Source organism: Mucor mucedo (genome assembly GCF_025094135.1).
Source record: "Mucor mucedo strain NRRL 3635 chromosome Unknown EV154scaffold_7, whole genome shotgun sequence".
NCBI classification, from domain to species: Eukaryota; Fungi; Mucoromycota; class Mucoromycetes; order Mucorales; family Mucoraceae; genus Mucor; species Mucor mucedo.
In genome coordinates this window covers 1-14,486 of record NW_026252291.1, presented here as the reverse complement: position 1 = coordinate 14,486, position 14,486 = coordinate 1, and the positions used below count along the sequence as shown (strand labels likewise).

At 35.1% G+C, this 14,486-nt stretch overlaps 3 protein-coding genes across 3 annotated transcripts; 1 reads left to right on the top strand and 2 right to left on the bottom strand.

Annotated features, from left to right (window-relative positions):
• Positions 1-53: 53 nt before the first annotated feature.
• Positions 54-3,143, bottom strand: EV154DRAFT_412162 (peptidase S8/S53 domain-containing protein; the record flags this gene model as incomplete). The annotated part of the gene is made up of 7 exons (XM_051595500.1): positions 54-931; positions 1,005-1,730; positions 1,821-1,946; positions 2,018-2,237; positions 2,299-2,348; positions 2,413-2,580; positions 2,642-3,143. The coding sequence occupies 7 exons, from the start codon at positions 3,141-3,143 to the stop codon at positions 54-56; spliced, it is 2,670 nt and encodes an 889-aa protein (XP_051462405.1).
• A 3,515-nt stretch (positions 3,144-6,658) lies between these two features.
• Positions 6,659-9,935, bottom strand: EV154DRAFT_435461 (peptidase S8/S53 domain-containing protein). Its single transcript, XM_051596791.1, has 7 exons — positions 9,331-9,935; positions 9,112-9,273; positions 8,999-9,048; positions 8,724-8,943; positions 8,506-8,658; positions 7,725-8,444; positions 6,659-7,665 (listed from the first exon to the last, which is right to left on the bottom strand). Exons 1-7 carry the CDS (start codon positions 9,836-9,838, stop codon positions 6,779-6,781), a joined length of 2,700 nt encoding a protein of 899 aa, XP_051462404.1. The 5' UTR covers positions 9,839-9,935; the 3' UTR covers positions 6,659-6,778.
• A 3,787-nt stretch (positions 9,936-13,722) lies between these two features.
• EV154DRAFT_476714 (uncharacterized protein) lies at positions 13,723-14,437 on the top strand (the record flags this gene model as incomplete). The annotated part of the gene is made up of 2 exons (XM_051598056.1): positions 13,723-13,913; positions 14,068-14,437. Coding segments are annotated over 2 exons (561 nt in total), but the record flags the coding sequence as incomplete, so codon positions are not given.
• Positions 14,438-14,486: the final 49 nt, after the last annotated feature.

Sequence of the window (14,486 nt, the reverse complement as noted above, 5' to 3'; positions counted from 1 at the left end):
CTCCCGTAAAAATAAAAATAAAATCTAATTTTTATTTGCATATTATAAAATGGCTACTGTAACACAAAAGGGCCTGCTGTAAATGAATCCCAGTCATTTTCATCATTCACATTGCCAAAATTTCTCAACGCACTCACACGTAAATGATAAATCCCTTTACCAAGAATAACCCGATTTTCAGTAGGTAGCGCAACTGGATTCGAATGTAGGAAATCATTCTCTATGCCCGTGTAATAATCCCCTTTCCATGTCAAGATATCAGCAGGATTAACACTAAGTGTTTGTGTTTTATACGTAAGAGGTCTCATAAAGTCTCCTAGAACACGGCCATTCGACAAAACCTCACCTTTCAAGATCAACGTAGGTAATAATAAACTGTACATAATGCTAGCTTTTACTTTCTGCTTTGCTTTGAAAGTAATTGTGCTGTTACAATAATATTTCGTTGCATTTGGTCCCACTATCACATGAAATCCGGCTTCATCTGGCACAAACACGGGAATATCACGCTGAATACCCACAACACCAAAATAAGGAACATGTAAAGCTTTAGCCTTTTGGCTGTTGATTGGATAGAACTGAATAAACCCGCCATACATTACATGATCAAGCGGGTCAGCATTTGGTGGTTGTACAGTGACTGAAATGGTTTTACTTTGACCAGGACCGAGCTGGACCTCTTCTTCTGATAGATCAAGAGTAGCAGACATGGAGGTAACACTGGGTGCATTAGGAAGCAACCTATACCCTGTATACGCCCGATTGTAAGGTGTGATAGTGACAGAGACATTATTGAAAATTCGGTATGTTAATTCATGCAATCCATTATTTGTAATGGTCAATGTTTGTGTCTTATAATCCGTCGATGATGTATCATTAAAACTGATTTGAGCTGGGGTAATATGAGTTACTTGGGTAATTGCATCATAGACTATTATTAAGTTAAACAAGATGTAAGTTTAATAACTATAACCGTTGGTCAGACTATAATGAAGACATTTTACCCTGAACTGCACCAGCACCAACACGAAGAGGATTGTCAAGTATTCCACTGGTGCTATTTCCGATATTGGGTTGAAATGCATAGTTTTGAAACATTTCATGAACAATTCTTCTAGGGCGTGTTTTATTGACACCATGGTGTTGCAGGTATAACGCAATCGACCCAGCAACATACGGACAGGACATGGATGTACCACTTAATAATTTCCAGGAACCCTGATTAATTGGTATGGTGGAATAGACTTGTTCTCCTACAGCTGCAATCTGAGGGCCAAAATATAGTTCGGCGGTAGGTCCAACACTAGTAAATTCAGAAGCCGTTGATGCGTATCTATCATTTTTAAAAAGATAAGCTTCGGATTTTTTAAAAGAGAACTTTAAGAGCATATCTGGGTTTCTTCTAAAGCTATTTAAAAGCTTGTAACCATTTTTCTGGGAAACAACAACAACTGAGAGTGTCGAATTATTTTCAACTTGGTCAAGATATCGATCGTTTGAAAAATCGACAAAGATTGCACCGATAGCGCCTGCTTTAAGAAGATGTTTGATCTGCAAGTCATTTCCGCACACATCTTTTTCAATAGCTGTGATGGCGATTTTTCCTTTTACACTTTCCGAGACATTAAAACATGCATTACGATATTCTTCGTTAGCAACCGCAAAATAGCCATCTTTCAACGGCTCCGAGCTTCTGGTTGTAGTATTGACATATATAGAAAGACCACATGCTATTTTGTAGTTATATTAATGAGATTGGATAAATGACAGAGAAGATACAATTAGTTTCTTACCAATAGATTCAGAGATTCCTGTTACACTAATAGCACAACTGCTAGTTTTGTATTCATTACCTATCGAGGCAACCGAAAACGCTGCTTCTGAATTACTGGGAAATCCTGTCGTATAAACACCTCCTGCTCCATAGTTACCCGACGCGACGACAACTAATTTTTTAGAAAAAGATTTTTAAAACTTTCTGTGGGGGTATTTAAATATAAATTGCATTGATACATACCACTAACACCGTTTTCCGAGATTTTATTTATCACTTTACTAAATATACTATCAGGTGAGCTCCACGGTACATAGTTACCAGAACTGATACTAATGATATCGACACCAGCGTCGTAGGCCATGGTTAAAGCTTCAATAAAAACGTCGGATCCGGAAACGTCGTCACAACCTGAGGCTCTCCAGTGGCCAAGTCTAGCTCCTGGTGCAACGCCAGAAAAATTCTATCATGCATATGACATTGTTATTACGATCTAATGTTTAGGCTTTTGCTATACAACTTACATTTGTCGGGTCGAAACCACCTATGATGCCAGTGGTGTGTGTCCCATGACCTTAAAGAGCGCCTTATTAGCAAACTATATCAATGGAAGAAAAACACGATGCTAAAGAACTTACCACTACTACGAGAATCCTTGGGGCAATTTTCATATGGGTATGGACTTTCTTGTTTAAAAGAAAGAGGATCGCTTGCATTATAATTATCACCAACAAGATCATAGCCAGCTTCGATTTTATACCCTGGACCGAATCCCCCACCTAAAGCTGGATGATTGTAATCAACGCCTGTATTTATATATTAATTTTATGTAAAAAAAAAACTATGACTTTCTTTTAACATTCATACCTGTATCAATTACGCCGATAAATATGCCTTCGCCATTTAACTTTAATTCATTATGGACCCTGTCAACTTGGGATAATCGATGTGGGGAGATTAATTGTACTTGTTCGGCAGAAAAATTATTGGGAAAGTCTTGTGCAGTTTGTTTAATCTGATTGTGTCTAATTATTTGGACAGGAGAAACGGTTTTGACATGCAAATGATCCATAATGTTTATCAATGTCTCATGCTCTTTCTCTTTGTTATCTTCTATAATTCCAATAGAAATGGCATTTAAAAATTTGTGTGAGACGGTTCGATGAATATTGACATTATCTGCATGATATGCGTTTGTGAAACGAATAAATGAATCGACGGTGATATCTGGAGAGTCATTTAATTCCACAATATATCTACGGGGTGCCAATTCATCACCTGCTGTGTCTCTTTTATACTTGGGGTGAAATTCGCTGTTCCCCAGACAAGCTACTGCTACCAATGGTAGAACTAACAAAGATAAATACATGCTTTTAGCCCTATGTTTTCTTTCTAGAGTACGAAATCATCTCGCTTTATATACTTCTATCATTCTTTGTTTGTTTTATTTGTTTAAAAAAAATGATATTGCTACGTGAGGTCTGCTACCATGGGATCACTACTTCGCCTTTTCTCAAGCCCGTTTTAAGCCATCAAATTTCTAAGCCGTCGGCTTACTTTGTAGATAAAACAAGTAAATTTGTCTGATGCGATACCTCAGGTGCGCTTTTGTTAACTCAGTCGCACATTTAAAAATGTCAATTGACAATTCGCGCGTTTCACTTGATTGAATTAGTCATATGTATATCTTAGTATTTAAAACATATAGAGGCCGGTTCAAGGACACAAAAAAAGTTGGAGGAGTCACGTAGATATTTTAAATTCTCATATAATTTTGATGCGGGTGTGGATACAATCTTAACGCGATCAACAAGTCTACACTGAAAAATGACATTAATGCATATAAAGACACCGATGCAATCAAGATGATAGCCAAACTTGCATGTTAGGAGCTGATTTGTACAGATACTATAGTAATAACAGCTGGTACAGTTCACTTTAGTTGTAACAGAATGGCACCTCATTTCCCGACCTGTATGAGGCATCTACTAAATGCAGAACGGGCTGACGTTGATGACGCAGTAATCACCACCGTAGATAATAACTTCCATGATGCCTTAGAGAATCGGCCAAAAAAGTAGGTATCCAAAGAATAAATTCCACGCATTCATACTAAAAACGCTTATTACAAGACAAAAATTACGGAGGTCAACAAAATTGTACATGAGATAAATCGTGAGTAAGCTCGGGTTTTTATTCTATCACACATGTTACCCTTGATTAATTAGCATGTATGATAAATAACTGAAAGGTTCTCAATATCGACAATTGAAGTGTTGTCAACATTATTAAAGATGTAGTCAAAGGGAGGAGGAAAAGTTGTCTCATTTTAGAGGCATCAGGCCCATTCCATCATATCAAATGCAAAACCCTCATCAACGGTTTTGAAAAATCCCGTCCCAGTGACAGTATATTTTTTGAGAAAGTTGTAGCGTGATTTCGCTCTTCACTTCGTTATAATCGTGATCCGTAAATTTTCTTGGCTGATAATGAGCTTTGTCGGCTTGAAATACTGGCTAATCATACTAGTAGCACAAAATAGAACGTTATTGGCTTCTCTGTGTCAAATAAAAACCTTGTTCCTCTTTTGATTAAATTCTCGGGTGTAATCCAGCACACTGCTGCTACTTTTTCAAAGAAGACTGATAATGAAACCAATTTGATTAAAGGTATTAAGTCAGTCATAAGCTTCACCGAGACATTGACAGACAAGATTTACCCATCCCTATAAGTTATTGCAGGTTTTAAGGTAACTACAAAAATTTCCATAGCGAGAATATTATTCTCATTGACTAAAAATACTATGCCAGTTAGCACTCACCAATCAATCCCTTGCGATTATTTATTTTACATTTGATTTAAGAGGTTATGTGGCATCTTACAACACCTATATGCTTATCAATCAATTAATTTGATCTTTAACTACTGTTAAGAGATTGTGAACTGCCATATTTATATGAAGATTCCATGCATAAAACTATTCTCTCTTTTATGTCCCAAATTAAAGCATTACCGTCGCGTGTCAAAACTTAATTCGAAGTTATATTTTGACCTCTTCTTTTATTCATGAAAAACTCTTCAAATTATATTTAAGATATAACTAATCTTATTTTTTATCCGTCTACATACCTTGAAACAACGCTATACATATACAAGATTATCACAGGAAGCGCGAATGGGGTCTTGAGAAAGACGCCGAATACGATGTGATTCGTTACTTTTATTTAGGTGATTATTGTTATTAAACTAGCGTTAACTATATCATCCCATACAAAGGTGACAAACCTAATTTTGGAACATAAACAAGCCCCGTCATTACAAACAGAAGCATTGTGGGCTCATTTTCTTCTGTGTACAACTTAAAATAGTATACACATTGTTTTTTTAACCTTTTAGACGTCATAAGATGTTATTTGTATCGCGCTCATTTTAATATAGGGACTTGCTATTGAAACGATGTGATTTCTTAAAATTAAATTGCATTGTGAATTTTGGATCTAATCAAAAATATTCAATCAAATAAATGTGCATGACCTTTACGTAGCGTTTTTATGATTTGATTGATCTTTGTGTATTGCTTCATCCCAAAAAAAAAAAATTAAAAACTGGTCACAAGCGATTCAAAAACTTAAGGTGTGTCTTTATAAAAATAGACAGCTTATGCCTTAACCCAAGTGCTATTTCTGACTACCAAATTATCAACAGTAAAAGAATCCTAGTCATTCACCATATTTACATTAATACACTAACGCGCAAGTGATAAGATCCGTTACTGACAAATGTATATATATTCGAACTTGAAATTTTTAAAATTTCGTAACTGGACAATTTCTTATAAAATACACCTTCCAACACCAATTCGTCGGATCGTCACCTATTAGTTGTTCATTGCACAAATTTAAAAGGTTCTGAAAAGTCTCTCAATATAGTATTTCCTGATGAAATCTATGCTTTGTTGAGAGATGTGGGCAACAACTTTTTATGGCTGGTCAATACGTCGACCGGTCCACTATAATTAAGAACAGCTTCATTTGTTTTGTAAATGTAGTTGAATTTAACTTTGTTTATTGTATAGAATTAAATAAATTACCATACATAACATAATAAAATGGAACATTGTTAGGCGGGTGAGTAGGCTTTGATCAAGTTTGTCATACTTTGGCTTTGGGTAGTGTAACACTCCCATTTCGTTGAAATGAAATTAAAAAATACAGCATAAGTACCTTAGAGCTTAACTTCAGTTTGTCCTTCTGTTAAGTTTTGCTTATTATTTATAAATTTCTTGTCTCGACACCTTACGGTATGACGGTTACTTAGACTATATAACTTAAGAGACATAATCCAATATCAATGCTATTCCAGCAGTCATTTTAATACAATAAACAAGGTCCAAAATATTTAATCCAGAAAGAGTACGATTGTAGCTTAAAATAGCCGCAGATAATTTGTTAAACATTGTACAATCAACTTCATTTAAAGCATCATTTGTAATATTAAAAGTTTGTATTATGTAGCTCATCGATGATCAACCGTTGAAGCCAATTTGAGCTAGAATGATGTGGGTTTTTTGAGTAATCGTGTTATATACTAGAAAGTAGTGACAGTTAGTTTTTTTTTTTTCAATAAAAAGCTTGCATTTAATATCTGGGATGTATCGAACGCGTATATGTTTTAAGTGTAAGCACAAAATTACTCAAAGCTTAGAAGATCTGATAAAACGTGTGCTACACTCATTCCTTAGAGCTATGTATCTTGTTACATGGGGTATTTGCATGCGCTATTAAAAGCATATCTATAACACATATTATTTCTAAGATAATAATGGACCGATTTCATTTCATGTTAATGAACAGTTATCTTGAGTAAAAGGAAAATCAAGCTTACGACGAAAATTTTTATATATGTTTATTAGGTAAAAATGTTTTTACCAAATTTAAAAATTACAATATGTTTTAGTCTAATAATAAACAGCCTATGATACGGTATATGACCCTTCTTGTAATGCTAAAAACTCTTCACGACAAAAGGACCGGCTGTAAATGAGTCCCAGTCGTCAATATTATTGATATTACCAAATAATCTTAGGGCACTAACACGTAAATGATATGATCCATTGTCTACGAGAGTGTAATTGTGATCCGAATAATTGTACCTGCCAAAACGTAAGATATCATTGGATACGGCTTCTTCATAGTAACCACCATCCCAATATATCACATTGCGGTAATCGTCTGCATATGTCTGATGTATATACCCGTATGCTTCAAACTCTCCTAAAACACGATTGGAGGATAATACTTCTCCTTTCATAATAGATGAAGGCATTGTTATTCTCATAAGTATAGCTACGAAATCTGATCTAGTTTGATTAACAATTACTGTATCGTTCAATTGATAAAGCAACGATGTGTTTGCTGAGGTTGCAGTAGCAAAATAATCATCATCCATCACAAAAATTGGGATATCTTTCTGGTTTCCAACGACACCAAAATAAGGAATATGTAACGGCTTAGGTGCATTATCGTTGTTGGTTGGATAAAATTGGATAAATCCTCCATACATGATATGATCAAGTGGATCAGTGTCAGGCGGAATGACAGTGACTGAAATATTTCGGCTTTGTCCAGGTTTAAGATATATTTCAGATTCAGAAAATTTGAGATTAGCTGGTGCTTCAACATTGTTAACAGGTTCTAACAATGTATATCCAGATTTAGCTCTGTCGTATGATGAAATAGCCATGGATACGTTGTTAAATAGTGTGTAATTGATTCCTTTTAATCCATTATTCGTTATTGTTAGGGTTTGGGTTTTGTATATTGCTGACGATGTGTCATTAAAGCCGATTTTGGAGGGTGTGATGTGGGTAGTTTGAGTAATAGCATCGTAAACTAGATTACAAAATAAATTTAGTTAATTAAAATCGAATGCAAAAATTGAGATATATTACCTTGAACAACTCCAGCTCCTACGCGAAGAGGATTGTCGAGTATTCCGCTAGTTCGATTGTAGAAGTTAGGCTGAAAAGCATAGTTTTGAAAGGTCTCATAAACGATACTTGGACGAGTCTTATTAGTGCCATACTTCTGGAGGTACAATCCAATAGATCCAGCAACATACGGGCAAGCCATTGATGTACCCTTGTATATACCCCAAGAGCCTAGAGTTAAAGGCAAAGTGGAAAATACCGATTCTCCAACAGCTGCAATCTCGGGACCAAAATTAAGCTCACCGGTGGGCCCAAGGGAAGTGAAATAACTAGCTGTAGATGCAAATTGTTCGATTTTCGAAATATAACCAGATTTATCGTCCGAGAATTTTAAAAGTAGATTTGAATTTTTATGATATGCATTCAAGAGTTTGTCGGAACTTTCTTTAGAGATTATTGTTACCGGAAGAAAAGAATTTGGTGCAACATTAGCCAAAGATCCTCTTAATTCAACGTCCACAAAAACCGCTCCAATAGCTCCTGCCTTGTAAATATTTTGGATTTGTACTAAATTAACACAAGCAGTTCGGTCGATTGGTACCATCACTACTTTTCCTTTGACATTTTCGGAAATGTTTTTACACGCGTGGACAAGTTTGCCATCGTTAATTGCAAGATATCCATCGATAAGAGGTTGGGTACTCTTAATATCAGTGGTAGAATTCTTGGGAAAGTTGCAAGCTAAAAAAAATTATATGAACATTAATACATAGCTATCAAATGTAAAAGAATAAATAATTACCAATTGGCTTAGAAATCCCTACCACATTGATATTACAATCAAAGTAATCGTATTCATTTACTACTGATCCAACGGATAATGCAGATGTAGAAGTGGAAGGATAACCAACCGTGTATATGCCTTGAAGCCCTCCATTTCCTGAAGCAATTACGACTGAGAGGAAATAAGTTTTGACGTAATTAACATCACTAGACTATATAATGACAGTTTAAACATACCATTAACACCATTTTCTGTGATTCTTTCAATCAATTTGCTTAGCACTGTATTTGGTAATGCCCATGGGTATTCGTCACCAATACTCATACTAATAATATCAACGCCAGCATCATAAGCCATCAAAAATGCCTCTGTTATAATATCTGTTGATATTATACCGGAGCAACCTCCAACTCTCCAATGACCAAGCTTAGCCCCTGGTGCGACACCTGAGAAATTCTAGTGTAAAAGCATGTTAATTAATTTGTAGCATTTATTTAATTTTTTAAATTACATTTGTAGGATCATAGCCAGCTATAATTCCAGAAACATGAGTTCCGTGTCCTTTTTTTTGCGATGTTAGTTATATTACAACTGTAGCAAGAACAAACTATATTTAAAACTTACCATAGCTTTCTGACCCTCTGGGGCAGTTATCTAATGGGTATTTGCTTTCTCGAATAGTCTTACTGTATCCATCATAATCATTACCAACGAGATCGTATCCGGCTTGAACTTTAAACCCGGGTCCAAACCCTCCACCTAATGCCGGGTGATTGTAATCAATGCCTATAATAGTTCTTGCGGTTAAGTTTATGTTAAAGCATCAATATATATAACTGCTACCTGTATCAATTACACCGATAAACACCCCTTCCCCGTTTAGCTTAAGCTCGTTATGGACTTTGTCAACTTGGGATAAGCGATGAGGAGACATTAATTCAACAAAACGTGGTGAAAGTTCAATAGAGTCTTTTATAATAAGGGATTTAGCTTTTGACTTGATAATTTGGACGGGTGAAACAGATTTAACGTCCAGGTGATCCATAATTTGCTTCAATGTTACATGCTCTTTTTTATTGTCTACTTCTTTGATTTCAATTGAGATAGCATTTAGAAATTTGTGGGTTATTTTTTTCTGGATAATGACGTTGTCAGAGTGAGTATTAGTATAATCAATAAATGAATTCATTGAAAAATCGGCCTTCTGATGAAGTTCTACAAAATATCGACGGGTGGCCAATGTCCCACCTGTTTCCCTCTTGTATTTATGATGGTAGTAGCTGTTACCCAGACAAGCTGTCACAAAAAGTGACAGCACAATAAAATGACGATATAGGACTAACTGAAGCATACCCTCTTACACTATAAAACCGATTAAGGAATCTGTTCCTCATTATATATAACTTTTTGTTTTGTTTTGTTTATTATTAAATAGAAAGGCTTAGTCCAATAAATGGAGATGGAGTAAAAGCAGTTAATAATTAATCAAATGCAGCAATAGGTGTGACCACATGGACGTTACTCTGTCCAACATTTAAGCCGATAATAGCCTTTGTAGCACAAAAATCGGATTTTAAACGTAAATTGTGATGCCTGCTGGCATGGTGCATGTTGGGTACTTATGGAACGCTTACTCTGTAGGATATTACACACCATAACATTTTTTATCTGCAAGATATAGTCATATATCCACTATACGTCTTGTAATAAATGCCGATCTGGTAACATTGTATAGCACCTTGAGTCTGGTTAAATCCAACGGATCCAGGCTTTGTTGATATGTCAATATTTTTGTGGCATAACTGCCCCAGCTCACCATAAATAACGACAGTAAAATGCGTTGGTTAATTGGATATTTATCGCACATAAATTTTTAAAACAAACACTTTTTAAGTAATATCAAATGAGAAGAAATAGTAACCAGTAAGGAGTTGGCTTCTCAAATATAACAACTACAATCACCTGTCTGGGCTTGCTGTTAAATATATGACTAACTTTTACGGATCGTCATAAACTAGTTTGAAATAGGCAGGTAGTTTTTCTGTGGATTTCTGTATTACCAAAACGTATCTTCTGTCCCGTTAGTCAAATGAGAATTAATCTCACGCAAGATATTAATAGAATTAAGAAAAAACGAAGTTTTTCCCTAATTTTAACTTTAACGCGAAGTACTTTGACTTTGGTTTTTCTCTTTTAAAACTAAATACAAAGCTTGTTCATAAATGGAATTGACCTTGACATCATAAGAATATAATAAACAGTGTCTTGTCAATAGATCGCTCACAAATGATTCTAAATGTAGATCTTAGACATTGAGCTATCAATAATTTTTTGATGGCTTAAACAAAGGGTCTGAAGCAAAGATGACGTGTTTTTTTGGATGTATATAGTTTTCAAATAACACTCATCATTTATTGTTTTGAATCCAAATAAAAATGATTTAAACATATCAGACCTATTATTAGCCATGTACCAGAAAGTCGATATTTTCTATGCTGGGTTCAGTGTCACAAGACGTACAGAATTACTTCTCTCTATTGTATGATTAATTTATTGCGATCTTACTTTTCTTAAAGCCTTAGCATACTTTCTTTCAAATCATGTGCTTTTTAATCAGGCAACATACCTTTTATTGTTTCGCCTGTACGGCAAATCATAAAATCTGCCATAGAAAAATATTATAAATATTGGTCACGGTAAACAAACACTGTGAAACGCAAAATCTATATGGTTATTATGACGCATAGTTTAAGGAGAGGGGTGATGGATGGTTTGAGTCCAAAGAAAGAAGCTAGTAGTATGTACTGTTTAAGTGTTTACGGTATTTAACTGCAGGCAAACGTTATTGTACTCTTTAAGTTTAGACAGGTGAAAATTACTTTAGACAAATATAAAAAAAAGTTTTCAGACAAATTAGAATAGTTTCCAATTGTCAGATGAAGGCTGGAAATATTACTCGTCAGTCCAAACAGCGCATTACGTAAAACGTCGCTGCTTTTTATCACTTGGTAAATGACTTGATGCAATGCACTTTGATCACTTTGGCTAATGCTTGAAGCTTAAATCTGATTCGTCCGAATATTGAAGTGTGAAGACAGTGAAACTCGTATCGCCGTATAAAACACTGTTTTAACAATTTATTATAATTTGCCTGCTCGTATTAATTCTCTTTTGTCATAATACTGAAATTATTTGCCGGTTTCAATGTCAACTTCGACTCAAGATCTAGTATACCAATCCCGCAGAGTAGACAATGCAACTAAAATAAAAAGACAGGCGGCAGCGAATGCCCTTCAACAGTACTCTTTGCTGGCATTGCAAGCAGTCAAAGATTGTGAGGTAATTAATCTATAGCCATGTAATAACTCGAGTTTTACTTATTGTCATAATCGAAAGAGTCCTGCAAAAACAAGACTTAAAATGATGCGGTAAGGTGTGGAATTGTTTGTTGAGTTGTTTATAAACTAATTTCGAATCTCTTTCAAGTACATTAACTGATCTACCAACTGAATTACCCAAGGATACGTTTACCGGCACAGTAAGAGCGGTAAATATTGTTAATTTGTATGGATGTGCTGGTCACTAAAAGATTGATGCGTAGGGCCGAAAATGATTGTGAACAAGTAAGCGAGTAATTGTTTTCTGACAGACCCAACCTTTTCAGGCCGCAGTAAAATACTGTTAATTAATTAATAAATGATTCAACATAATTCGTGAATCGTCTATAAGAACGAGTTCTACAGCACCATAACCGTAAGTAAATTGATAGCTGAAAAGGCTGTATATGTTTTTGATGAAAGAGCCGCTGTATTTAACACGACTTCAGTCGTGGGATCAAAAAGATACAGACATCACGTGTACGGTCATCAATGTGTCTGATACCAGTAGCAGAAATAAATATGAACTAATATAAGACGACCTTACAACCAGTAATATGCAGAGGGAAAACTAATAAGCCCTCTCCAAAGTGTGCAAACTGTTCATTCTATGTGCTGTTCCTTGTATACATAAGTAGTTCTATAAGAACCGTCGAGTCCTCTTTTTTTACTTTGACGTGCATGCATTGAAATATCATTCTTTAAATGATGACAGTAAAATATATATTATCGATTAAGGGCGACCACATTTGGTGTATTAGGCAGTTATTATATTGCTTATACGTAATAATACCTGTCTTGTGGAGGCTAGCATACATTGCTTATGTATTTATGACTATCACTACAAGTATACAGGATTGTATAAGTACACTGTACTGACATCTTTGTATGCAAATCTAATTACTTCAAAAGAAAAGATTTACATATATTAAGGACAACATGCCGATGCTAGCATATTATGGTAGACCTTTTGGGATAACAGGGTTTTATTGAAATTAAATGAAATTACAATGTTATATTGGGCAGAATTATGATGCTTAATTTAAAAGATATGGATACTTTAAATTTGGAAAATTAGGTTTCGGACACTACTGCTGTTTTTTCAAGTGCGTGGTCGTGAAAAAAAAAGACGTGGCTGACACCTAAACACTTTAACAAAATAGTTACAGGCTAAAGTTGTAAGGCAGCTACAGAGCTTCTGTATTCAAACTATCGAGGCCAGCAACGTATGGATAACGAGATGATTAATATTCTGTGTTTTGGCGGTAAAAAGTATAATCCCTAAAAGAAACTTCACCCGCACAGAAAGCAAAGGAAATAATATGGTGCCAAGTCTACGTGTTTGACCAGATCTCTGAATAATGTAAATATTGCAGACGTTGAGCTAGTTCATGGTTTGTCAATTTGCAAAAGCTGCAACAAATAGTGAAATAGAGGCGTTGATGCAGCTAAAAACATTTTTTCCTTCGTAAATTTTATGGTCTCAAACATTAACAGCCCTCCACTAAGATTCAGAAGTCTGGAAACACAAGAAAATCCTCAATCCTCCACATCGTCAACATGTGCTGATAGTTCAGCTAGTTAAAAAATTGTAAAAGTGAATTTGTATATAAACATATACCCTTCCCTCCACTCATGTCACACGAGCTGACAAAATTCACCCTTCTCACTGTCTTTGGAATGTCAATTGAAGGACCTTTTCTTTTATTTGTGATTGGTCATACAAAATTTGTAAAACCTAATTTTTTCCTTCCTTTTTATTTATTGTGCCTGTTTATTGCACTTTGTTTTCTCTCTCTTTCGAAAACAATTTCTCTCACCAAAAACAAAATAAAAAAACTACATTGGCATTTCAGCAATGGCTTCTTACCACACAGTTCCGGTTGATGAACAACAGTTGCCAGCAACACCAACATTTCAACCAAGAAAATCTCGGTCAGCCTTAGCCACAGTAATGTTGACCATATGTATTGTAACATTTGTTTTACAGACTGAGCTTGCCCAGTATGTTCAAAAAACTACAAATTATTCGAAACCATACTTTATCCTGTAAGTTTATAGAAAATTATTACACTATTTTACTAAGCAGCATTTTCAGGTACATAAGTCATTCCTGTTACGTCTTTATGCTCCCTTTGCAATTTATAGCAGAATATATTGATTTGCACTGCTATAAATCTAAATCATCTACCAATAACAATAGATCGATCTATAGAAATATCATTGATACAATAAACAACAGCAAATCATCAGTAAATAACTCAATCGTCGAGTTACAGTATAGAGTACAAGGCAATCACGTTTTTCCTTTAGGTTTCATCTTAAAAACTAGTCTGTGTCTCTCAATATTATTAACATTACCCTCGTATATCTGGTACCTTAGTGTTAACTTAACAACAATGTCAAATTTAACCGCAATCTATAATACCGGTTGCTTTTTTGCGTATTTATTTTCGATCATCATGTTACATGATCGAATTGTAGGCGCCAAAGTTGGTGCGGTGCTGCTTTGTATGTTGGGTGTATTGGCTATGGCGTGTTGGCCTCAAGGAACCGATGACTCTGGTGATAATGTAATAAACGACACATATAATGGAGCATGGGTTGGTATTGCTGTTTCAC

Bases quoted from the DNA above. Each gene is read 5' to 3' on its own strand.
- EV154DRAFT_435461 (XM_051596791.1), bottom strand. From the start codon at position 9,838: ATGCTTCAGTTAGTCCTATATCGTCATTTTATTGTGCTGTCACTTTTT. The intron at 9,049-9,111 runs GTAAGTTTTAAA...CGCAAAAAAAAG, and splicing joins CAGAGGGTCAGAAAGCTATG to GACACGGAACTCATGTTTCT. The intron at 8,445-8,505 runs GTAATTATTTAT...AATTTTTTTTAG, and splicing joins AGGGATTTCTAAGCCAATTG to CTTGCAACTTTCCCAAGAAT.